This window comes from Urocampus carinirostris, chromosome 10 (genome assembly GCF_059441175.1).
Source record: "Urocampus carinirostris isolate Australia breed hairy pipefish chromosome 10, RoL_Ucar_1.0, whole genome shotgun sequence".
Taxonomy (NCBI): domain Eukaryota; kingdom Metazoa; phylum Chordata; class Actinopteri; order Syngnathiformes; family Syngnathidae; genus Urocampus; species Urocampus carinirostris.
Window position 1 is genome coordinate 35,523,317 of NC_142358.1, and position 25,559 is coordinate 35,548,875.

A 25,559-nucleotide genomic window follows, 5' to 3' on the forward strand; every position below is an offset into this window, starting at 1 on the left:
CACAATAAGACGGCTAATCACAATAACACTTATTGTTGCAAAGTATTAAGGATTGAGAATCAGAATATGTAACAGAACAACACTTTAAAATTAAGTTTATTATAAATCTACTTATAACATTCATTGCATGTATATGACATCGCTGTTTTCCATCTGCCATCAGTATGTACCTGTATTTACTCATCGTCATTCATGCAATGTTTGCGTTGCGTCGTGTGCTACAAGCCACGTGAACTCCTCTTTCCACGATCCTTTTATTGTACGTTTACGTTTTGTAGAGTCTTAAATTGTGTTAGCTTCTTTTGAATATTTCTTCTGGGGCTGAGGTTTTGGCTTGATACCTAACTACTTCTCCATTTTTCTTGTGTTCCCTGTGCGTCTATATGCAAAGGCACGACCTTATAAGGCTTGGGAAAGTCCTCAAGCACGAAGTTATTCTGATTGGGTGTCAAGTATGCAAATTGCCAAATGAAGAGAAATTCCAAAATTTCCAAACTGAACGAAGATTTCGAAATTGGAATAAAACGTTTGATTTGAAAAAAAGACACTGAAAATATGCAAAGATTTTATTTCATATATTTTATTTATCTATATATAAACTATCTAATAAATTCTATAACTATGAAAATAGTTGTCAATTATCAATTAATAGTGAGTGTGCTTTGAAATGCAACAGCCTCAAAATGATACTGTAGAATTCTGATAGTTCACCTTTAGATTCCACACAATCCCTGTCAAAATTGAAAAAAAGTGTTGAAACAGCCAAATTTGAATTGAATGTAATCCTTAGGGCTGAACGATACCACTACTAAATAATGAACCACCTTTTCTGACCAACTAATGGACACAGAAACAAATTGCTTTTATTGTGATTTAACCATTGATTCAAAACAGTAATCTTCCAAATACCATATGTATCTAAAACTGTTATGTGCTCCACTATGAAGCTTATTACGCTGAAATTAATTGTCGAATTATCAACAAATATAGCATGAGACGAACATTCAGATGATAAGGTGTCATTTCGACTAGGTAAATATTTCATATTACTCAAAAGTGATTTCTATAAAAGGTGCATATATTCTGTGTTTTACCGTTCTAATACATTCCCTCAAAACTGAGATAAAAAGACATTTTAGTAACGTTTGCACGTGTGGTGAATGCATCATTTCACACAGGTGGACATTTATTTTTATTTTAAGTTGCCTTTCAAGATTACATGTATAATTTTAGTGTTGATTTTATGAAATAACCCCCCCCTAAAGTGCGATTTATACTCCAGTGTGACTATGTTTTTTTCTTTCTTAACTATGCTTTTTTTGGCTGGTGCGATTTATAATCTGAAAAAAATGACAATAGATGACATACGAAATATATTTTCCTACAATTAAATGGGATTAAAAACATAATCAAATGGTTTATTTTTATTGGGTTTGACTGAAATACAACCACTAGTGGGAAACAGTACTACTACTAATCAGCCACCATTGCTAGTACAGATACCTGATATTGCTATGCACCGATTGGGTGTCTTTGGTTACTATGAATACCTATTTTGTCACGGAGTATTTTAATCTGTTCAGGCTATAACAAAAAGTCTCTAATGTTATTCATAATAACAGGTTTCTTTATGAGAATCTGGAGTGAATCCCATTCCACAAGCAAGGTTCCTCTGTGATAGTAAAAACCGCCAGCGCATACTTTATTTTGCTCCTGGATGGAGATTTAATTATTAAGAAGGTGCTTTGTAAATACAAGAATAACTGGGGGGGTTTAAATCAATGATTTCAATATTTGCAGGGTTGAAATACACACAAAAAGCTTGGCATGCTTGATGGAAGCACTTGGCCAAAAATCATTTAAAATCATGAGGCGTATATCAGATGGTGCTGTGTCTTTGACAAACTCTGGGCCTCCCTGGTGTGAAAGTCAACTACAGTATTTGGAGGCCACGCCGAGCAAGTGCTTCAATATTTAATGCTGCTTCTGCATCAATCCCATTTCAAAAGACCAAGAATCTCAAGTTATTTCAGATAACCTGGCATGTAAAAAAAACAGTCAAGGGATGTAAACACAAGACCGTATTATTATTTCATAGTTTTTGATGATGAAATTTAAAGAAACATTTGTGTGATTTTGCATCTTTGGGTATCAAAGTATTTTGACTCACATGTAATGGTAAACGTAAGCACGGGCGAGGCCTCCTCCACGCCTAAATCGTGCCGAGCTATGCATGAAAATTGGGCATCGGTGTCCTCCTTGGTAGCTGAGTACTCCAGAGTGGATGAGGAGCTTGACAGGCCCGTCACAGGGTCGGCCTGAACCGATTTTCGAATGGAAACGCCTGTGCAAATGAGCAAACAGGAAATCAAAGAGTGCCCACAGAAACACAATAACTTAAACAACTTTAAAAAACTAAGCCACAAGTGGAAATTCTGTTGACTGTCTCTCTTATGTCTACAAAGAATACACTTTAAGCCAAGTCATGTTTATTTGTATAGCCCTTAATCACAAAGTCTCAAAGGGCTGCACAGACCACAAATTATTGCAAACCACAGACTATTATTACACCATCCCCTGATCTAAAACCTACATGAGGGCAAGGAAAAACTCAAAAACCTCAACATGAGGAAAATGAAGAAACCTTGAGAAGGGACCGCACATGAGGTAATCACCCTTCCAGGATGATCCGACTACTTGCCTGTTTGACCCGCTTCCTGGTTTGCTCATTAAAGGTCTTTTTGTGGTCCTTGGACCTTCAGTTCTAAATATTATAAACATATCACTCTCCTCAGGTGTATTTCCATTGGCTTTTAAGTCCGCTGTTAGTAAACTCTACACTGGAAAAACCCAACCTTGATCCAGAAAGCTTATATAAGTATAGACCTGTGTCAAACCTAGCGTTTCTTTCTAAAGTACTTGAAAAAGTTGTGGCACAGCAGCTGAATGATTTTATATCCGAGAACAATCTTTTTGAACCTATGCAATCAGAATTCAGGGCTAACCACTCTACTGAGACAGCCCTGATTTTTGTAACCAATGATCTTCGACTGGCAATGGACTCCGGCGCTTCATCGCTCTTGCTGCTGCTGGACGTTAGTACTGCTTTTGACACTGTGGACCATAATATCTTACTAGAACGATTGGAAAAATGGATTGGTCTATCAGGAACTGTCCTCTTATGGTTCAGATTCTACCTCTCAGGATGCACTGTGTTAAATATGGTCAAATGACATCTGAGCCCTTTAGCGTTATGTCTGGTGTTCCGCAGGGTTCAGTACTTGGCCCCCTTCTTTTCAGATAAGTCAGGAGTTAAATGAAATGACCAGTTCTCCACTCATTCTAGAATGCATCACTCAACTAAACAATATGCACTAAGCCGGTGGTCCCAGAACTACGGCTGTTGGCCGTTTGATCAGCCCCCCTGAAGGATTATTTTTCTTAATATGCCATATTTATTTATGTATAACGCGCATTCTTTTTCTACCTAAAAAAAGAACTCAAGGAGCTTGACCGACGAGTCAGAGGGTTCAGTTGAACCAATTTTGGGATGGAAACGGCTGCACCAATGTCACAAAAGTGAGTTACACCCCTCACATTTCTGCAGAGATTTCATAATAATGATTAATAGAACAAACATATATACATACACCATGGAGAGCATTCAATACATAAAACTAACATTGGCCTTGTATGCTTTATTTAAGCGGTCTTAAGAGTCAAAACTTTAGACACCGCTATTATAAAATAACACACCTTTTGCGCCATCCACCAGGGGTTTGTTGTTCTTTAGCCATGTAATGTTGGCAGCCGGATTCGAATCTTTTGCAACACATGTAGCCAGCTGTCGAAAAAAGAGAGAGCATCAGTTAAAACACTTAAAAAGCAATTGATCAAACGCACCAAGTACCACTAAAACACAAACCCCCATCTTTTGCCCCTCTACTAAAGAGCTTGATGATATTCTACGCAGCAGACCATGAAATGCCCAAAGACTTGTCTCCCTTCCTATGGGGATTCTAATTGCAGCAGCGAGGGATGTGCTTGTTACTAATTCATAAGCACCACTTCAAAAGGACTCATTACTGTCCTAACATGGTCGCTGCAATGCCTCGGGAGAAGCGGGTTTCCTCTTGATGTCTCTTTAAAAAATCGTCAGTATAGGTAATGTTTGTCACACACAGGAACATTAAAAAAAACACACCTTTGTAAGTTTGCCAATCTCCAGCTCTTGTGCCTTGTCAGAAATTTCCACACCTGCAGGCGCCTCTGCAACACACACAGTTATAAATATATTTATGCCCTGAGTGATGATGGAAAATGCAGGGGTTGATTTTAGAGATATTCCATATTGGAACCTTTTCGTGCAAAAGAGATGTGATCACAATTTACAGGCCTGTCAGTGTGACTATGAAGTTTATACAAAAAAGACACTGCAGTAGAGGGCCATTTCTTTTTAAACGTATCCGAGCAATAAGATGGTAGATGGCCTCGGTGGACTGATCTTTTTAAATGAATTCAAATACTATTTTAAATCTTACGTTATAGAATTAAGGAAGCTGTAAGCTTCTGCATTGCAGGGTATATGAAAAGCTTGAAACTGTATGCTGAGCTTGCTCAAAATGCGTATCTGGTGCTAAATGTGCTTCAATTCGCATGTTTCTTCTCTATTAAATCTGAAATGATCCCAAAAATTCTCACTGATGGAGGGGAATAGTCAGTACACTCGTGAGAATAAAGTCTCATTATTAAATCTTTAGACCAGTGTTTTTCAACCATTCTGCCAGAAATTGCACAATCTTTGCAAAAGAAGCACACTAATGCTTACCATCTTTACTTCCTTCCATTAATTAACAGATAAATTAACTAATCAGTAAATGGCAATTACAATTGTTTCCTTTTTATACACAAAAAAAGTTCTGAACTTTTCTTGGCCAACTGCACACAAAATCGTCATCTGAAAAAGGGTTACAGTTTTGGGGCGAACATTTTTTAACTTTTCTTTGGCAATCAAATTACACTATTACCTTGATTTTCTCAGTTAATCTACAACCATGAGTATTATTGTATTTCTGCAAGGTAAAAACCACATCTAGACAGTAATCCCTTGCTTTATTGTGTATTACTTTTCACAGTTTCGCTATGTCACGGATCTGCATTATGCATTGTGTTCTGCATTCTGAGTGGCTTAACAGTCCCAAAGATAGTAGTTTTTGCTCAAAAATAAATACATTCTTACATTATACAGTACTTAGATTTGTTATCAAATGCTTGGGCCTGTTTAAAAATGTTTTGTTTGTTAGTTTTTTGTATAGTAGGGTATTTAATTGTATAATAATAAAAATTTACAAAATAATCTATTTCACGGATTTCACTTATCACGGGTTCAGTTTGGAACCAAATCCCAGAGATAAACGAGAGATCATTGTACATAAAGGCTTCAGTTCATAAGTAGTGGACGTAACAATTGTATCCATCCATATGTAATGTAAGTCCATGATTCTGGCAAACCTTGGACGAGCACATCTTATTATCACAAGGGCTTAGCAAAGGAGTCCAATTTTGGAGAACACAAGCAGGGTACTTTGTTGAACTTGGTCAGTGACATGAGTGAAACTATCCTTTAATCAACATCATCAGTTAAATGCGGAATTTGCATGGTGATGTTGCTCATTCTTGCTCCCTGATTGAATTGCTTACAAACTGCATGTACAGTCATCCCTCGTTTTTCGCCGAAGTTGCTTTTTAAAAACGTCCCACGATAGTCAAAACTAGAGGTCGACCTATTATTGGGCGGGCCTATTATTAGCAACAATATTTGGGAATTTGAAGAGTATCGGTATCAGCATATTTATTTATTTGACACGCCAATTATTGAACACAACACCGAGCAACACAGTATTCTGTTTGTGTCTGACGTAATTTATGACTCTTTTTAAGATCCGAGGCACTTTAGAAAACTGCGAATCACAAGCTCGGCTCCACTCACTGTAGATAACCACGTTGACCGGGTATTCGTGGATGTCTAAGCCGACCACCATCATGCAGGTGAATGTGCGTTGGTCACTCAGCTTGGCAGCAGACAGCAGAAGACTGGAGTTGGCAGCCATACTGACACGACCCTTGTATTCATCAGTGGCACTAATAGAGACACTTTCTGTTTTCTTTCTGACCAGCAGGTCTCCAGAGAGTCCATCACCTTTGTCCTATAGAGGATTTGTAGATAATAATACATGATGATGAACAAACACAAAGACAGACAGCCACACGCTAATGTGAGCACAAGCATAGACACGCACACACATTGACACATTGAGGAAACGAGACACGCTCTGGTGCACAGCAAATGCACTCAGACTGGGCGTGGCTCGGCCATGATAAATGCGTGTCAGACGCTCTGTGTCAGGTGGACTTCACCATTTTGAATCCATTGACCTACGTGCGGACTTACATATTTCCACTTAGTGATCAGAGCGTCTTCCGCTTTGACAGCTCCTTTGTTGCACGGAATCTCCAGCGTTTGGCCGTACAGACCTTCCACCGTCTCAATGCCGCCCACTGTAAAGACACCAAATCAAGTGACATGTTAGTTCTGGACTGCAGAGCACACCTGATTAAGAGCTGCATTTTAAAAACAAAACACTCATAATTGTCTTCGTACAAGCCTCACCGTATTTTAATCCGCATGTTCAAAGAGGGGTGCATTGTCTGAGATGGGCTTAAAAAAGTTGAAAGGTAAATATTTTCTCTTTAAGAATGTTTTAAAAATGCCTGATTTTAAAGACCCGTTGTGCTTTTTTTCCCACCACGCCGATATGCTTTTATCGTGCCTTTTCAAAAGACTATCGGGGCAAACTCATTAAGTAGGAAGAAATGGGGACAAGGGGACGGGGTTGGGGGTGGTGTCCAAGTTATGTAGAGTGAGGTTTTCAGCTGCGTGCTTTTCCTCTCCCCCCTTAATTTGTGTAGGTCACATGTTTTCCTATCATCGTGACCATTCAAAATGGCGATTACAAATACAAGCACATATTTACGATTGCGCAAAAAAGAGAAGGTCATTGGAGTTGCTGCTGTAATGGACCAAATTGAATTTGCTTGTCATTGTTTCTTGAGGATTAAAGGAAACTCCAGTGACATGACATTGATGCCGATTATACCGAGAGAGAAGTGTAGCCTTTTCAATTGGTCACTCACACTGCGGTTTGATCCAGATTTATACATTGAGGACTTAATTTGTGGGTGCAAAAGACAAATATTGTAAGACCGTTGTTAAACCTCCCATTTTGCACCTGTTAGTTATTACAGAGGCACCTCGTTACTTTGCGCTTCGGTTATTGCTCCTTCATGGATTTTGAAATTAATTGATTTTGTTTCTGTTGTCATTGATGTCATTGTATCGTGCATTGTGTTCAGCAGGGCGCTCTGTGATGGGTGGGTGCGACTGTCTGTGTGCGCAAAATGTGATAGGCTGGAGTGACTGTGTGTGCGCGCCTGTGATAGGTTGAGGTATGCTGTCAGTCCAACAGTGGGCCGGCACTGCCTCTGTAAACAAACTGGGAAGCATAGCGACCACTGCCGCTGTAAACAAATTGAAAAGCATAGCGACCGCTAGCTTTTAGCAGCTCATTACATTGAAAAGAAAATAATCAATTAAATCGGAGTCAGAAAAGTGCAACAAAATGGTGATCACCAGTGGTTGCTATGTGGATTATTATCAGGTTCCAGAAGCAACTCGGGCAGCATCTGGGAGAAGGCAAGAGCAGTGCTTCGGCCTACTGCTAAGAGCTAGGCAAACAACTCTCTGAGGCCACCGCTGCGGACCCTATATCTTGCCAAAGCCAGGCTTATTAGCCATGAAATGGATGACCTGGAGCTAAAACTCGTGGGAAACTGCAACGGTTTTCTTTTAATCATTGCATAGATTGTCTCCATTCAAGGACATTTGATGCACCCTCATTGAACTTTTATATCTTTAATAAATAACTCCCTCAGATAAACAAAAAAAAACATCCAGGCCTAAATGTCATTCACAACATGGCCATGAAGACTATGCGCTTAAATAGGGGGGAACAGGAGGGGGGCCTGTACTAGGTCGTGATGAAGAGTAAAGGAAAGAAAGCTGCAGGGAAGGGACTACCACAGCCTGACTGATAATGAGCTGTTATTCTATTTAACGTTTTTTAATGCGTAACAAGTGTGGGGATTTCTGGGTATGTGAGCATGAGTGGCTGTCAGCCGGTGACAGGCAGCTGTTGACAGCCACGACTCGAGTATGCAACTGCTCATCAACACTTTAAGTTAGATTTAAGATGGCAGAGTAGTCCTCAAAGGAGAAACTAAAGCCACAAACAGCATTAAGATTCGAAACATAGTTTGCTTGGTGGTGGCAAGCCAAGCAGAAGCTGTCAATAAAAAGAACAAAATGCTTAAAGGTTTGGCATCACTTGACACTATGGAATGGTTTGTTTTCGAGATTTAAAAAAGTCCTTTTTAAATGTCATGTAATATATTGCAGACTGGCATCATCAGGTACAATATAAAGGTAAAGAAATCAGATTATCCTTAAAATACTGTATTTGCAAACTAAAAGGCACTAGGTTACAAGGTGCACCCCCCCAAAATAGTATTTGTGATATATATGTATGCATATATTTTTTTTCATAAATAAAACTCACTGGACTATTCGGTAAATGAAATTAAAACTACAGAATGAGCTTTAATATTCGAGAATTGCACACTTTATATACTTACGGTGTATATTATTACAACGACTGACAAGTTGAAAACCGGGCCGTGGCAGTAAGACCGCCCAGACCTAACCACTAGACCATAATGCTAAAATATGAAAAGGCATTCCATTTTATATCATTGTCTCACTATTTTTACTCACTGCTGGAAAAGAAAGTCAGAGATTGGATAATGGACAAAACAGATATAAATGCGAAAAGTCTCTGGTGTATCTAATGATGAATCAGACTTTGCATTCATTTATATCTTTCAGGACTAAATCAGTTATTTCCATTCAGTTCTCTCGATTCTTTAATATTTGTTTCTTCCACAGTGTGTAAAAATAGTGTGATACTGAGATAAAATCTAGGACTATCCATATGTTATCTGAGGTCTAGAGGTGAAGTGTTAATTTGCAATTATGATCAGCGATGTTTATCAATTGATCAAATATTGCACAAATAGAGTAGAAATGCGGTATATAAGGCGCACTTTGTTACAAGGCGCACATTCAAATCAAGTGCCAATTTGGTGGTTTTAGTTATGACTTATAGTCCAGAAAATACAGTAATAAAATGGATAATCAGTGGGTTGTTGTATATATTTATATATATTTAATTGCATAGAACTAGATGCATTGGGGGCAGCACAGTTCTGAGGTCGTGAGATCGAACCTCCTGTGTGGAGTTTGCATGGGCACTCCGGTTTCCTCCCACATTCCAAAAACATGCATGTCAGGTCAATATGTTAGCCCATTTGTAACAATGACAATAAAGGTATATTCTATTCTATTCTATTCTATAATTGGCCGGTCCAAATTGTCCCTAGGTGTGACAGAGCGAGCGAATTGTCTGTCTCTGTGTGCCCTGTGACTGGCTAGCAACCAGTTCGAGGTGTCTCCTGCCCACTGCCCGAAGATAGCTGGAATGGGCTCCAGCACCCTCCGCGGCCCCACTGAGGATAAGCGGTGCAGATAATGGATGGATGCATTGGCAAAGTAAAAATACACATGATCCAAAATATAAACATTGTGGCTTTTAAATAAGGGTAGTGAGGTCATAATAGGATAAGGAAAACGTTTTTCGGTTATTTCGTATATGAGAGTAATTTATACAACATCAAAAATAAATCTAATATATTCACTGAAACTTCCATTAGGACTTCAGGCACTTAGATACAACCCCTGCATTTCAAATGAGGTTTTTGTGGCATTTCACCAGCCAACCAACACGTCTTTTTAGTATTTAATACACAAAAAGCTGCACGGGGTTGTGTTGATTAGAAGGTTAGCGCTATTCAGCCGAGAGGAAAAAAATACAACAGAGGAAGAAAAACTTTCAACAACGAGGAGGCAAACTTAGCAGACCGTGCTGTCGAACAAAGCAAACATTGGACTAAACGAAAAAAAAGCAGCGTGCAGCGGGAAATGCCGATTGGTGGGGGCTTTTGAGCATGATAAGCTGCAGGTGTACAGACAAAAAGGTGAAAAGAACAAACAAAGACAGAAAGGTCGAATATGTGGGCAAAATTATATGACAGAAACCTATAAAATGAGCCGATATGACTCACAGACAACATTGAAGCCTGCTTGGCTGGGAGGCACTTTTATTTTTGTTAAGTGCAGATGGAAATGCAACAAAATAGCCTCTTGCGCTTCAAGGGGCTTTTCGAGACTAAAGGACAACCTACGCATAAAGATTTAACGTTGATATATTTTGAAATAGTTGTTTGTTATGTGGGTCGGGAAACTCTTGTAAACTTTTTCCAAGGTCAAATTCGAGACGATAAAAGACTGTGTTATGAGAGAAACTGGAGTTAAAAAAAGGACCATTATCAAGAAACAACAACCAACAAAGGAGTGAGAGCACACAGGGAGCATAGAACCCTGGCCCAGGTCCCACATAATGGATTGGTAAGGACTCAGGGGAACCCCGCTTAGCAGCAAATTGAAGCATACGGTGTTTGCCACAAAGTGCAAAAAAAGTTTAGATGGTGTATTTGCATGACGTCTGGCCTTGTTTTGTAGCTGGTGACTTTGATGATTGTTCTACACAGATTTGCAACATCGTTTTTATTTCGAGTAAAAATCAGTATATCATTTTGTTTCTCTTTTCTCAGCTTAAACTAAGCATTGTTGAACATGTTCAGCCATGATGAAAAAAAATCATTGTCAACGTAAATTGTAAAGACTATCTATCTATCTATATCTATGTTTCTATCTATCTATATGTTTCTATCTAGTCAAGTCATGTTTATTTGTATAGCCCTTAATCACAGAGAGTCTCAAAGGGCTGCACAGACCACAGATCATTGCAAACCACGGACTAGTATTACACCATCCCCTGATCTAAAATCTACACGAGGGCAAGGAACCACGACTCATTAATTTTACACTTTACCATAGTCCAAAAAACACCTCTGTCTGAAGTTGCTATTTGTATTGTGGGTATACCTAAGACTGAAACTACATCCCCGTTTTGATAGTTCCATTACTGTGGTCACGCAATGTTGCCACACAAGCCAATCGGTATTATCAAAAAGACAGTTGATAAATATTATTAAATTCTTTTTAGTTCAAACAAATAAACATTTTTGATGTGTTCACATTTTTAAGACTTTCGAAAAATGGATTTAAGATGTTTTAATGCAAATTAAGGCCTTATTTTTAGAATAATGAATTCCGTGCCTATTAAGTCTTTACAAGGATCAGTGGAAACCCTCGTTATTACCAGGTTGTAATTAGAGATTAAAATGGGCTCAGTCAACCACTAAAAATCGTGCTGGTAAGAAATCAAAGTGTACAAAAAGGTTATAATGGATCCATTTCTGCATGTTTATGTTACCACTCGAGACATAGACACTATTCGCTATCGAGCATGAGTGACCTCAGCAGAGATTATTTACTTGAAGAGATGCTTCCTCTGTTGGAAAAACGTGCCTGGAGGCAATAGTCGACAATGATTTTTTATAGACTATTTCTGTCAGAACCAGAACAGAAATGGGACCCAATCGCGTGACGTTCTCACACAAAATGGGGAGTCATGCACGCTAGAAAGCCGGTCTGGCGTGGAAGGACAGGAAGCCGGGGACCGACGTGACCGATTCCAATTGCTCGAGTTAACATTGGACAGATGGGGTCGAGACTGGACAGGAAGGGACAGGCAGGATTGACAACAAATCAGGCTATCGATCACTAACAGGGGAAACTAGATAGGAACGAAAACTGGAGAAAATAATAAACAGGACCAAAATAGACGGAAACAAAACTGGAACCCGAAATTAAACAGGACAAAAATAAACGGGAACAATACCGGACCGAAGATATCAACAGAAAAACAGGACAGAGTCAGAACCCACGTCTTGTGGGGCAGAAGTTCGTTTGACGGGCTGACAGCCTAAGCAAGAGAGCGCTGAGCTTTATATAGACAGAAATCCAATCTCTCAACCAGCCGCAGCTGGCGCCGCACGGGCGGGGCCAACTGGGCACCATGGCAACCGTGAAACCCACAGGCGCGGCCAATTTCAATTATCGATTTTTTGTCAACAATGTCGACTAAAGGTTGCAGCCACATTAGTGGGAGACGTCAATTTCTTCCGTGATCTCATACTCTGTTTAGCGAGAAGCTCAGTAATCCATTATCTATTCCTACGTAAATTCTGGCCGCCTCAACTATTTTGCACCATTTAAGTCAATTAAAACTGACAAAGACTCTCCTTTGTTTCAACTTTAAATAAATGATTCTTTTTTTTGTGGGGAAGTATTCAACTAAAGCTGTGTTCGACCACCTTGAGATCATTTAGGAAGCAAATGCGTGAACAAGTCCTTATCGGCACGTTGTCGCACAATGAGAACTAATCTCACAATGCAGACGACACAACTGCTGCCGACAAAGATAAGCTAATCCTTCCTCACAAAAGTAGGTGATCTCTGTGACTTCTTCGACGAACACATGCTAGTCCCCGAGCAGCCGTCTGGAAAGCTACGACCTGGGTTTAAATCAAACCGCATTCCCTTGCGTGTCATCAAGTGTAATTTATTCGACGCATTAGGCCTTTGAACTTGGATGGGTTTTTTTGGGCTCTGGTGGGAATGGACACAGAGGCAGCAACGAGGGCTAAATCAAAGAGTCGACAGGTGAGCGATAGTGACAGGAGGCGGCGCCGCAGGAGATGCTTTCATGTTCCTGATTAAGGTGCCTCCGTAACTGGCGGGAGAAAGGGTGGGGTGACAACTAAGCTATAAGATCACCCAGGGAAATCAACCGTTTCTCTGCACACACTTTTCGCACCAGCCCCCCCCAAAGCTACCTTAAACCATCTCGCTCCCTACTTTTGCAAGTCATCGACATTCAGCAAAAAAAGCGTGTGTAAACGTATGAAAGGAATTCCCAAACTGATTTTTATTTTTCAATCAGGCACAGAACATGTAGTGTTCCTCCCATGTTGCTAAATATTCTGTGTGCCGGGTGACTCGAGAAATTGAGTCTCAGAGTTGACCTATCCGGCTTGTTGGCTGTAACGCTGTAACATCATTAAAAGAACACATTTTCAAAATCGTAAATCTCATTAACACAACATGTTAGGCCAGCTGTGAAACAGACAGCTATTGTAGTGAACAGAGATTAGCATACTGGAAATTTGCTCACCCCGTCTTGACGTCATTTTAGCTAGGCAATTATGGCTTTTTGTTTTTGATTTTCGCCGCATGTGTCGCGGTTAGTATAATTTTGTCTCGTCAATTTTCCCGTTTGCTCCCGGTTGGCACTCGTTGGATACCCACTGTGTGTTGTTTGGCCATCTGGCCTCAGGGTTCGTACACCTTTTTCATGGCCAAATGGTCAAGTACTTTTTCCAATTCCTCCAGTACCATTAAAAAAAAAAATCCCGGTGTGAATCATGTATTTTGCAGAGCCACAAATATATCTGCAATTTACAAACGTGATTTTTAATGTTGTGTGTGCAATTATCAAGACATGATTCTGATATCTAGAGTAAATAACGAATACTGTATATTGGTTTTTGAGAACAATATCTCCCCATATAGGTGTTGGGTAAAACATTTCAGTTGCAGGAAGTTCTTCCCATTAAAATTTTCTAATGGGAAACACTATCTTGATTTTTGTACCCTTCATAATAAATTCCATAATTGGTACATACTGTATTCCTTGCACTGATACATATTTCATAGTTCGCTGTTTAGGTGTAGTATGCACCTGTCCTCTTAGAACTGACCTTTAGGAGGTAATGATGCCTCATAGGACAATGACATACAAACTAATGTCAGCTGCCATTTGAAATGGCAAAGTGAAGCCACCAGAGAGCAATGTTTATTTATTAAACAGACTTGTTGAAAAACAACAACCAAAATGTAATCCCTTACAAGTACTCCACCCAAAATTTAAGCACTTTCGAATCAACAAACATTTAAATTTCAAGTATTTTCACCCATACGAACACTGTAGCCTGGTGCTTTTTGTTTTCTGTGTGTCCCTTGGTTTATTCCCGGCCAGCTTTGTGTTTTATCAATGATTTGTAGTTCTATGTATGTAAGTGATGGAATATTTAGCCAACCACAATTGCCACAGTTAACGGCACCGGCCCATCAGAGGTAACTTTTAACAGCACTCGTGTTAAGATTTTTTGGAAATAGGGGTGCTTAAAAAGGATGATATTTATTAACATTACAAAGATTAAAGTGGGCACAAAGTCACAAACAAAAACCAGAAAAAAACAAACCCAGAAGTGGAAAATGCAAGGAGCAAGGTAACAAATTAACCAGAAATAAACACAAACAAACCTGTCATGGTGGCGTAAGTGAAATGGAAGTAACAATGACACAACAAAGTATAGTGTTGAAACTGTCGCATATAAAGGGCTAGTAGATTAGGCACAGGTATGTGGAGATTGGACACAGCACCTTTGCCCGGTTTCAGGCTTAATAGACCCTGACAACTACCCTATAAAGGCAAAGCGAAGTTTGCAAGCTGTGTGTGCGTGACTGTAATAAGCTGGCACTGATAGCCACTAATGACAGCTCCATTACCCATGGAACTCCTAGATTCTTGTATTTTAATCATCGCGAAGACCTGGCTGAGGTTGCGGTTACCCAATGCTAGCGTGCTGCTAACCAACTGCTCTCTAAATCTCGGCATTACTCTGAAAGGAGAAGCCTTCCAATTTTGTTATACTTTCGATAAAAACTGTTCTATCAACTGCAATTCTGTTTCTATAGTTGTTATTTTGTTGCAGTCAAGTCAAGTTATGTTTATTTGTATAGCTCTTAATCACAAAGAGTCTCAAAGGGCTGCACAAACCACAGATTATTGCAAACCACAGACTATTATGACACCATCCCCTGATCTAAAACCTACATGAGGGCAAGAAAAAACTCAAAAACCTTAACATGAGGAAAATGAAGAAACCTTGAAAACGGACCACACATGAAGTAATCCCACTTCCAGGATGACCAGGCTGCAATAGATGTTACAATAACAAATAATACACAGATATTGTCAACATAAATTATAAGTTATTCATATGCTATAGAATAGAATTGTGTCTTAAGCCTTGATTTAAACAGTTCCACTGAGGTTGCAGATTGAATCTCACGGGGAAGAGCATTCCACAGCACAGGGGCCCGAATGGAGAGCGCTCTGGAACCTGCGGATTTCTTCTTGGCTCTTGGGATCACTAGTGAACCAGTTTTCAGAGCGAAGGCTCCGGACTGGAATATAGGGGCAAATTAAACCTCAAAGAAACCTATGAGGAAGTGAGTCAGATACTGTCAGTCAGTAATGACGTCAATTGAGGTAAGTTCACATATCACTATGATTAAGATCTCCCAAAAAAGAAAATGAAAAAAATGCTATTATGTGTCAAACTAGAAAATCGCATCGAAACTGCCGTACAGGTCTGAAAAATCGCAATTATTTTTTCCCCCGAAATCATGCAGCCCTAATCCAAACTTTTTAAGTACTGAAAATGAGGGTTGCGCATTAAACGCAAGTCCCATGGGGCCTGTCCACAAAGACAGGATGGCAAATAGCCTCGTTCCAGCGGCGGCTCATTGGTGAAGGGGCAGAAAGGACCACTTCACTCGGATCGATACCACTTGGGAAAAGGCTCGCAGTGTCTAATGAACGCTGCTCCGATAAGGAGCCTTCAGTAATGCACTGCTCTCTTTTTCTCTATTTTTGTAAATAGACTCACTGGGACCAGTGCTCATCTTATGAGAGGAAATGCCTGAATGAATGAATGAATGAATGGATGAAAACTTTATTCAAACATCAAAATAAAAACAGAACAAAAACAATAACTCAACGACAAAACAACACAACATGTTCGAAAAGGGGTAGTAAGAAGCAAATGCTTATAGTCCCTACCCCTTCATCTTCCCCACCAAATATACCAATGATATAACAACAATTGTAATGATATTAATAATCACAGTTATAAGAATAGCAAAAATAACACAAAGTTAACTAGACGCACTATTCCCAATCTCCTGCACCACTCATACCCCAGCCTCCTCATCTCTGTATTCCGCCAGGAATATTTCTTTGTATCTAAACCTTGTGAAAAGTTGTACACCGTTTGATCTCATCTTGTAAATTATTCCAAAGCTTGACTCCACACACAGACACACACATACTTTTCCTGGTGGTTCTCACCTTTGGGATTATGAATTTACTACAGCCCCTTAAGTTATAATTTCCTTCTTTCCGAATGAATAATTTATGGATGTTTTCTGGAACTATGTTTTTGTTGACCTTAAATAGCAGTTGTGAAGTGAAAAAATGTAGCGTGTGCGGCAGTAGCTCAGGAGGTAGAGCGCTCGTCTTGTTACATGTCGAAGTGTCCTTGGGTAAGACACTGAACCCCTAATACCTCCAATAAGCAGGTTAGCGCCTTACAGGCTGCAAGGCCGCTATTGGGAAATGTGAAGCACACATTTGGGAAGTCATTGACTTGAAAAGCGCTATATAAATGCAGATCATTTCATTTCATTTCACTAAAGCATCTAATTTTAATTATTTGGACTGCAGGAATAAAATATTACTATGGTCTCGATATCCTACCCTGTGTATGGTTCTAATTGCACGTTTTTGGAGGATAAAAAGGGGCTGTAGTGAACTTTTGTAATAATTGCCCCAGACTTCTGCACAGTATTGTCATGGCCAGCATGGTCGCCGTGGCGACCGGCTGGCCACGCCCCCTGGGCACCAGCTGAAACAGATCAGCAAATTGCGTGTGTGTTACTTAAGGCTGGGTTGTGGGTTTTGCGGGTGCTGGCTCATGACACATTTTCCGTTCTGTTATGCCCTGTCCTGTTTAGTTTGAGTCGGAGGAAACCTGTACTTGCCCATTCTGAGTGTAAGAATATTTTTGTTCTGTTTTGTCCCGGAGTTTTGGACGACTTTTATTTTGTTAAATAAAAGTTATGATTGTCAACGCAATTGAGATCTCCCTTCCTGCCTCCTGCCTCCGTTCTGGTCCGGTCCACCCTCGTGACAAGTATGTTAAGTATGGCAGAACTAGAGAACAATATAATAAATAGAATGCATTATAGTTTAAAATGAATTTGGATTTATTAATTATTGAAATGCTTTAGATACTTTAGTTTGTATGTGTCTAATGTGTGTTTTCCAGCTTAATTTATTGTCAATTATGACCCCTAAAAACGTAATTTCTGATACAGCGTCGATTGCAGCACCATCCATTTTTACTTCTAAATCTTAATTTGCCTTGCGATTACCAAAGAATATTAATTTGGTTTTGTTTGAATTTAAAGATAATTTATTTATATCCATTCATACTTTGGAAAGGTTTCAGCATCCCATGTTGCTCTCAGTCAAATCTATGGATGGGTAAAATAAATAATAAAACAATATGATTGCCATTGACGCGAAACTTTGAACCACGTGAAGCAAGAATGGATGGCAATAATTGGCTTCATCCAGCACCAGCTAGCTCTTAGGCAAAAAAAACGCTAAAAATAGTCAATATCACATTTTTGTCCGGGATCCATAATAATGTTCCGTTCCCGGGCGGCCTGTTACTTTAGCAAATAATGAACCTCTTTTGGGCTTGACGGCAAATCTCTTAAAAGTAATATTTGTGTGTGGCCTAATCGGTTCTTAACTTAAAAGCTTTTTCCCGACTCGTAAGGACTTCTGATGATGTATAAACAGGAGCAACTGGCGATTCAGTACCTTGTTGAAAGATTATTTGGACATACTAAAAATGCCTTGGGATTCAACCCACATATTCTGAGTTAAAGGTTAACCACTCGCCTGTTTTAAATGGAGTGAAAATTTGCCACAACAGAAGTAAGCTTTCCATCTATGAAAGGAAGTTTGCACTAAGATGTATATGATGTTTCAGTCTGCATACCTGTACGTTTTTGCCATACAAAGTACAATTATTATGCAATTTAAAACATGTACGACGTACAAGATTTTTCAATTATGGGTACCATCCGGTATACGCCGACTATCACGAAACAGCAATCAATCAAGTCAAACGAGTTCGAGTTGGGTAGTGAAAGGAAGTCCGTCTCTTTTTAGAGAACCGGCTTTTTCGGCTCAACTCATTAAAGAGAGCTGTCTCTCAATCGGCTCACTTGCTTTGATGCATTATATTACGAATTATTATGTTGTATAAAGAAGTTAAAGAAAAAAAGGAAGTATAAAAGGAGAAAATGAAAAAAGACAGGTTTGTGGTTATCCTTTAATCAGTATATTCCCAACAATAATTTACTGCAGAAAATGAATTCATAATTTGAATAAGAAAATGTATTATTCTACTTAATTATATTTGCATGTATTTTTTCCTTCTACAGTGAACGTCCAAGCCACTTAATTTTTGAACTTTTTTATAATAAACCTCATTCATGTCGAGCAACTCAGTATCCAGAACAAAATGTTAATTAACAATATATATGATATAATGAAACACATGTACAATATAACATGTTAAACTACATAAATAAACACGTTTGAAAAAAAAAATAGGGTGTAAGATTTTTTTGTATTTTGTAAGGGAAAATATGACAGTTTGTAAGGGCATGGAGCCGTGGAGGTTGACAGGTATGAGTCTGTTAAGTCATGAATATTTGTTTTTTAATATAGTACTTATTGCCATACTAAACCTTTGAAGATGGCATATTTCTAATGCACTGAATCGTAATTACCGTCTATCTTTTGTATTTATCATTTTTAAAGCTTGTATTACATATTTATCCCTGAGTGCCACATCTAATCTTGTCGTAAACAATGTACATTATGCTTTTTAATCAATGAAAATAAAGACTGTTCAATTCTAAGCATAACAGTAATGAGTTCCTATTACCGTCAATTCCGCACTATAAGCCGCTACTTTTTTCCCAAATGTTCAACCCTGTGGTTTATTCAGTGATGCGGCCAATTTATGTATTTTTTCTCACAGCCGCCAGCGGCGCTCGAGTACAAAAGGTAATATTTAGACCGGTGGAATATATGCGAGTGTGTAGCTGGCGTGTTTTTGAATTAAGGAGCGTAGGGCGACGTCTATATAACAAAGTCTCTTTCCCATACTGGGGAAGACGACTTTAATGACGTCAGTTATAAGGAGGAAGATGAACACGGTTTACCATGATTTTTACAAGGACCATATTTTTTTTTAACAGACCCGTTTCCTAGTGTTGCGAGCGTGTTCCTAGTAGCGTTTTGCTACCCTTCACAAACACTGTTTGGGATGAAAGTTATAATACTATTGTTAAAGCTTTGAAAACTCTCTCAGTGTACGGTCTTTCTTTGTAAATATGTGTAACCATGTATAATATGTATTTGCAACTGTATATTTTTGTAATGTATTTATTTTAGAGACTTATTCTAATAAGTTTTCCACGGGCGAATCAAAAAGAAGGGGCGAATACAACGGGGGCTGATGGGAAGTGGAGTAAAAGTGAGACGTGTTTGTGGACGCAGTGGACAATAGTGGATATATATTTTTCCCACCCTTACCTTTGGAAATATACATTTTTTTTTCCTTGGATTATTTTCAACGGGACCCGTACTCTGCAGGTCTGCGTCATATCTTAACTACCAGTATCATTTTACGTTCAATTTGCCGGCCGTAGTTTTTAGACTGTTTACTTCATATTCAGTCATTTGGCCTGGACGGGTGTTGCTACCCGTCAGCGAGTGGGTTTGGTTTACAAGGGCGGCGCGACCGCGCTGAGACCGAGGGGGGACTGGCCCCCGACCCGGCCGCGGCCTGCCCGGACTATGGATGGACAGAGGAGACCGCGGCGGACCGCGCGGAACCGAACCCGGTCCGCGCGGGTGAGGCTCGGGCCCTCCGCGACATTCCGCCAGTCCGTCCGGCGGGTGGCGCGCGACCCGTGTCCCCGCCCACTCCGCGGCTGGGGTTTCGCAGGGACCCCCGTCCCTTCGTACCCTCAAATACAGACTCGGGCGGCGCTCCGTGTCCGTCCGCCCGTCGGTGTCGCGCGTCCGCGCGTCCGGAGGTGCTTCTCGGCTGCCGGTGAGTACGCCGGGTACTTAGCATACCGAGAAGGTGCTCCGCGCGCGCGGGTCCACGCGGCGCTAATGCTAGGACCTTAATTTGGCCCTGATGCTAGGTCCTTAGCTTGGCCTGCTTTGATGCTAGGTCCTTAGCTTGGCCTGCTTGGCCTTAGATACTAGGTCCTTAGCTTGGCCTTTTGATTTTTGCATTCCGGAGATGGAATAAGATCTTGCTCTGTCCACTCCACGCATCGGCCCGGTATTGCAGTACCTCCGGGAACGGTGCATTCGCAATGATCGCAACAAGGCTTTAGGGCTAGGACCTTAGCTTAGCCTTTTGGCTGAGAGTAAGTGTCCCGGCTCCTAGGCTTTGTAGCATATAATGAACTGACCGATAACGGATAATGGATAATGAATAACGAAGATAGATCAATAACCCTTAAAAACCCCAAAACCCCATTTGGCCTGGACGGATCTATTGACACTAACAAAGATGTTATATAATGAAATTGTGAATATGCTTGATTGCTAATAAGATTTTCGAGAAGGGTTGTTCAAACCTCACTTTGTGTTTGCTGTTAAAAACGTCATATTGAAATATAATATTGTGAATGTGCTTAATTGCTGTTGGGATTGTCATGATTGTTTTCTCTTACTAGTGTCAATAAATTTAATCAAACCAAAAAAAATAACGAAATTGTGAACATGCCTAATTGCTGTTAAGATTGTCAAGAAAAATTGTTCGAACGCATGCGGCTTATATCCAGGTGCGGCTTGTGTAAGTACAAAGGCGGTTATCCTCCTAAAATGCGGTGGGTGCGGCTTATAATCAGGTGCGCTCTATAGTCCGGAATTTACGGTAGTTATTTCTCTAGGTTTATGATAAGGTCAAGGGCAGACTTACTTGACACTTGTTGCTAATCATATATAACTGACAACAATGATTGGTTTTATCATATGAAATAGGTAGTCGGAGATCAGCAATATGGGATGTCTTGGTGCACACAAGTAAATGCTAGCAATAAAGGTGAAACACCAACTTCAAGAATTCAGTCCGGGGTAACTCTAGCTAGATTGCTTTAATAAAAGAGAAATCGTTAAAGGAAGATACAAGGGTTGCTACCGACCACTGGGATTTTCTCGCCATCATTTTCTAGCTCTTCAAACATCTGCAGTGCCCAAGAAACGAAAATGGTACATCCTTTATACGTGTTGGTCTGTAAAAGGGAAATTTCCAGCCCTGTTGTTCATACCGCACTGGCAATCTACAGCTTCAGTGGTTTTCCACATGAGAAAGGTGTAGTTAATTTGAAACTTACAATAAAACTTTTTTTTTCCTTTTTTTTATTGTTTTTATGGAGGTGTGAGGCATGGGTCAAAGAACTTTTATTAACTCATGGTTAAAAAGTTTTTTTTCTCCCAGAACTTGGTTGATGTGATCCGCTACATTTATAAATGTAGACATGATTTGTTTCTCTCTGCTTTATAAGGTATTACTTATAGCTGCTTTCGGCCCAGTCCGAAGAACATTGCTGGCTTATGCTAAAGTGACCACCCATATGACCTGCTGCCCTCTGAGAGACCCTACAAGTCTTAAAGGCCACCTGGTTTGGAAACAGTTCCCTACCCAGAGCCATCACTGCACACAAAACTGCGAAGGTAAAACTATCTTCCCTTCGTGTATTCACATTTTATTCATTATTGTTATTATTGCACAATGTCGCTGTAATTGCCAATGGCATATTTCATTGCACTATTTTCTGATACACTGACAGCTAAGGCCAGTCCAAAAGCACTACCTTGTAAATATTGCCTAAGTAACCCAATAATTTTCCAATTTTATTTTAAGGTTGGAGAATTTTATTTAATGTCTATCCTGGAGTACCACATCTAATCTTCTTGTGAAACAACGTACACTACAACAATGACAATGAAGACGATTCTATTCTATCTGTCACGGTTGATATGGCGCCCAATTGGCCCCGTCCGTGTGGTGCCAGCTATGGCTTGTTGACAGATTGGCTACCCTTCTATTTAAGCTCAGTGCTCGCACTCTCCCATGGTGAGTCCGTCAACGAACCTCTGCACCCGCAAGACGTGGGTTTAGACTCTGTCCGGTTTCCTGCCTGGTATTGTTCCTGTCTATTTTGTTCTGTTTGATATCGATCTCCAGTTTCGTTCCCGACTAGTTTTTTCTGTTTAATTTTGATATCCAGTTTTGATATCAATCCTGTCTGTCCCGTCCTGTCCGGTATCAACCCCATCAGTCCGATATCTGCTCTTGCAAGTGGTATCAATCTCGTCGGCCTCTGGCTTCATGTCATTCGACAACAGACTGCTGCCTTGCGTCTTCCGCCCAACCACAATCACTGGCGTTTGTGTTAATGTGCATGACTGCCCCATTTCCCGTAAAATAAAAGCTTGTGTGAGAAATGTCACTCATGTGGGTTCTCCTCCTGTTCCTGTTCTTGACACTATCATGTCCAATATAGGGTTGCAGGTGTGCCAATGGTTACCTGAGCTCATCTGTTATGTGTTGCTACGCAACGAGCTGGAGTCCTTTTAGAAGATGTGGCATGATTTGGAAAAATACTGCCATCAGGGTCCCCTAAGCATTCCCTTGGGTACCATTTACTGAGTTCCCTCCATTGGTGCACATAGACTGAGTGCCTACAACATTGAGTTTGCAGTTGGTGAAGCGATTTCCGACAAAGAACTGCTTCCTGACAAGAGGAAAAGGCAGCAATCACATAACTGAAGCATCGCATTTCTTTCATGTTGCCCCATGAAATGGGCTTGGATGTCAAATTTGTGCTGCACTATAATTTTGCTTTTTCAAGCTTGCTGTAATTGCCCATCACTGTCATCACAGCATCACACTAATGGTATCCAATTCTGAACCCCCACCCAAAATGCTTGCAAGCTTTGTGTATGGTTACACAAAATATATTTTGTTTCAGGGGCCTTTAGAGAAAAAGCTGGTAATAAAATAATGTAAGCCCTCGCTACTTTGTACTTAGTGCCCTTACTACTTTGTATTCTGCGATTGATTATCCCTGATGGCATATTGCTGCAATGGCTTGTCATGGCCCATTTTTGTCGGGTCTTGCTGCTGTTTTTTGCCATTATGTCCATCAAAAAGTGAACTGAAATCATGGCGCCATGATCCGTTATTCCTGATAGTATAGTACTGTGAGCTTTTTGTCAAGCTGGGTGGCTCTTTGTTTTAGTCGTTACTATATTTTCACCGAAAATGAACCGAACTCTTAGTCACGATGCATTAGCCTCAATCGCATTATCCTGCCAAGCAGACAGCCAGAAAACCTTTTTATCAGTAGGCGTGCCATTTTAAGCGACCTAAATTGAAATGTATTATCCCCTGTCAACTATTACTTAGAGGAAGGATGGCAGAGTCCTTTTTTTTTTCATTTCGGGCTGCCTAAAACAACCCTACCCTGTTTTAAGCTTGATCCATTATCCCCAGTTGACTTTTGCAGAGAACAGGGACCGAAAGAGAATATACGTGGCATTGCTTGGCTGTTTTTTATAAGTTCTTTCTACCTAAAATGAACAGCACCCGTGTGCCCATGATCCATTATCCCCGGTCGACAATAGAGTGAGCAGTGTGCATTTCTCTGCCAGGTCACTTTTTATTGTTGTGCCGTTGAAGAGTCAGGTTATAAATACTATTCTATTGATTGTCAAGCAAGCACAACTGTTCCAGGGGAAGGTCGTTTTGATTCACGTTTGCCTGTTGTGTTTTTAATTAGTTGTTTAAATGTAGATGTCAATATTCAAACTGAGTCATTATGTATTGTTGCAAACTTTCCTATGCACAGTGGATGTTTTAAAAGGGCACGAAAACTTTGAGAATAGCATTGCCTTTATTGGCATAATGTCTCTCTAGGTTTCTCCTGTCTGCTGACGTGCTCCCAGATAAACTCAAGCTCTGTTGTGTTTTTGCAATTCCCATGAAAACCCAAATTAATTTGTACAGAGGATTCTAGCATTATTTACATGCTGCCTTTTGCTGATATTGATCTTTCGATTTTTGTGATATGCATTCACTGTATTTGCCTGTAACTACACACAGTACGTTGATTATTGCCTTTCTTTGCTGAAATTAAAAACCTGTGCTTGATTCCCAGATAGAGAAATACTTATATAACAGCACAGATTAAAAGTGTGGCCGTTTTTTTTTTTTAATTAAAGGCCAGTCTTCTGCTTACTTGAACGTGTTGAATAGTAATAATGAAGGCTGCACTCTCATTAAATATAATTAAACTCGGGCTTCCTATTCAATTATTGATGATCTTATATCTGTTTGTATTATTCTGCAAAATATTTCTAATCAAAGCTCCATTAAATAATCAAAACTGTCAATGTTTAGGCAGACACAGATTCAATATTGCTAAATGCTGGGAAAAAAGCAGGGAGCAAATATGTGAAATTAAATGTACAGTACAATGACTGTATTCCGAACCGTTTTTCCAGCTGCACCATCTGTTTTAGGACAGAGTGACCCAGCCCACTAAAGACATAACCCTGCATCTCCATAACCTTCGAAAGGTTCCTTTAGAGAATCATGTGAAAAAAGACCCGTTTGTGTGTCAAGAGATGAGAGACAATGGTTCCATTTTATGAGGACGTGGCCCCCACAGACACTCTCCGAAGGCGAGATGAACCAAGTCGCGCTATTCTTTTCTCTAATAGGAAAGCCACTCTCTGTCACTTCTTATCTACGAGTTCCACGAAAATATTGTTCGAAGATATACGCATTTATTAACTTTATAACCCGATATAATTCATCATACTGAATTGATGCAGAACCATGCGATGCGAATGTAAATAGTAACTGACATTATCCTTTGCCCGGCAACTCAGGATACAAATATTATATTCTGCTTGGCGCTCTGTCTTGGAAGAAGTTAGTTTTTGCCATGAAAAAGTTACAAAAAACACATTAAAAAGCAAGAGAATGATTACAGCTTGTATTTTCAGTTTCATCAATTTAAAGAATGTCATGGTGGGAGGTACTGGAGAACCATACAGAATTGTTATCTCTAAAAGATTTTCCTTTAATCATTTGCATTCCTAGAAATGGCCCAAAACGTACAATAGTCTATCTATTCATATGGCTATCTCCACTTAAGCCCAACTCAAACTGAAGCCTTTATCAGTCTTTTCTTGTCTGATTTAGAAAAGAATGAGGAAATGAGCAGATTATTCTCATGCCAGATTTGCTTTCTGTAGTAAGCTTGCAGGATATGAACACACTCTGCTATGTGAGGCTTTTTATAAAATGTATTTTTTAAAGGGGGGCTG

General features: G+C 39.8%; 1 protein-coding gene and 1 pseudogene across 3 annotated transcripts in view; one reads left to right on the forward strand and one right to left on the reverse strand.

Moving 5' to 3' along the window:
* The window catches only part of LOC148358830 (CD166 antigen homolog A-like), a 92,173-nt gene that overhangs the window by 17,331 nt on the left and 49,283 nt on the right, over positions 1–25,559 (reverse strand). For all 3 annotated transcript variants that reach the window (XM_088345566.1, XM_088345565.1, XM_088345564.1), the window contains exons 2-6: positions 6,452–6,558; positions 5,990–6,206; positions 4,205–4,269; positions 3,757–3,844; positions 2,171–2,344 (exon numbers count right to left, since the gene is read on the reverse strand). In XM_088345566.1, coding sequence (XP_088201692.1) covers positions 2,171–2,344; positions 3,757–3,844; positions 4,205–4,269; positions 5,990–6,206; positions 6,452–6,558 — 651 coding nt within the window. The remainder of the gene's footprint in view (positions 1–2,170; positions 2,345–3,756; positions 3,845–4,204; positions 4,270–5,989; positions 6,207–6,451; positions 6,559–25,559) is intronic.
* On the forward strand, positions 20,384–20,527 carry LOC148358831 (U2 spliceosomal RNA; annotated as a pseudogene).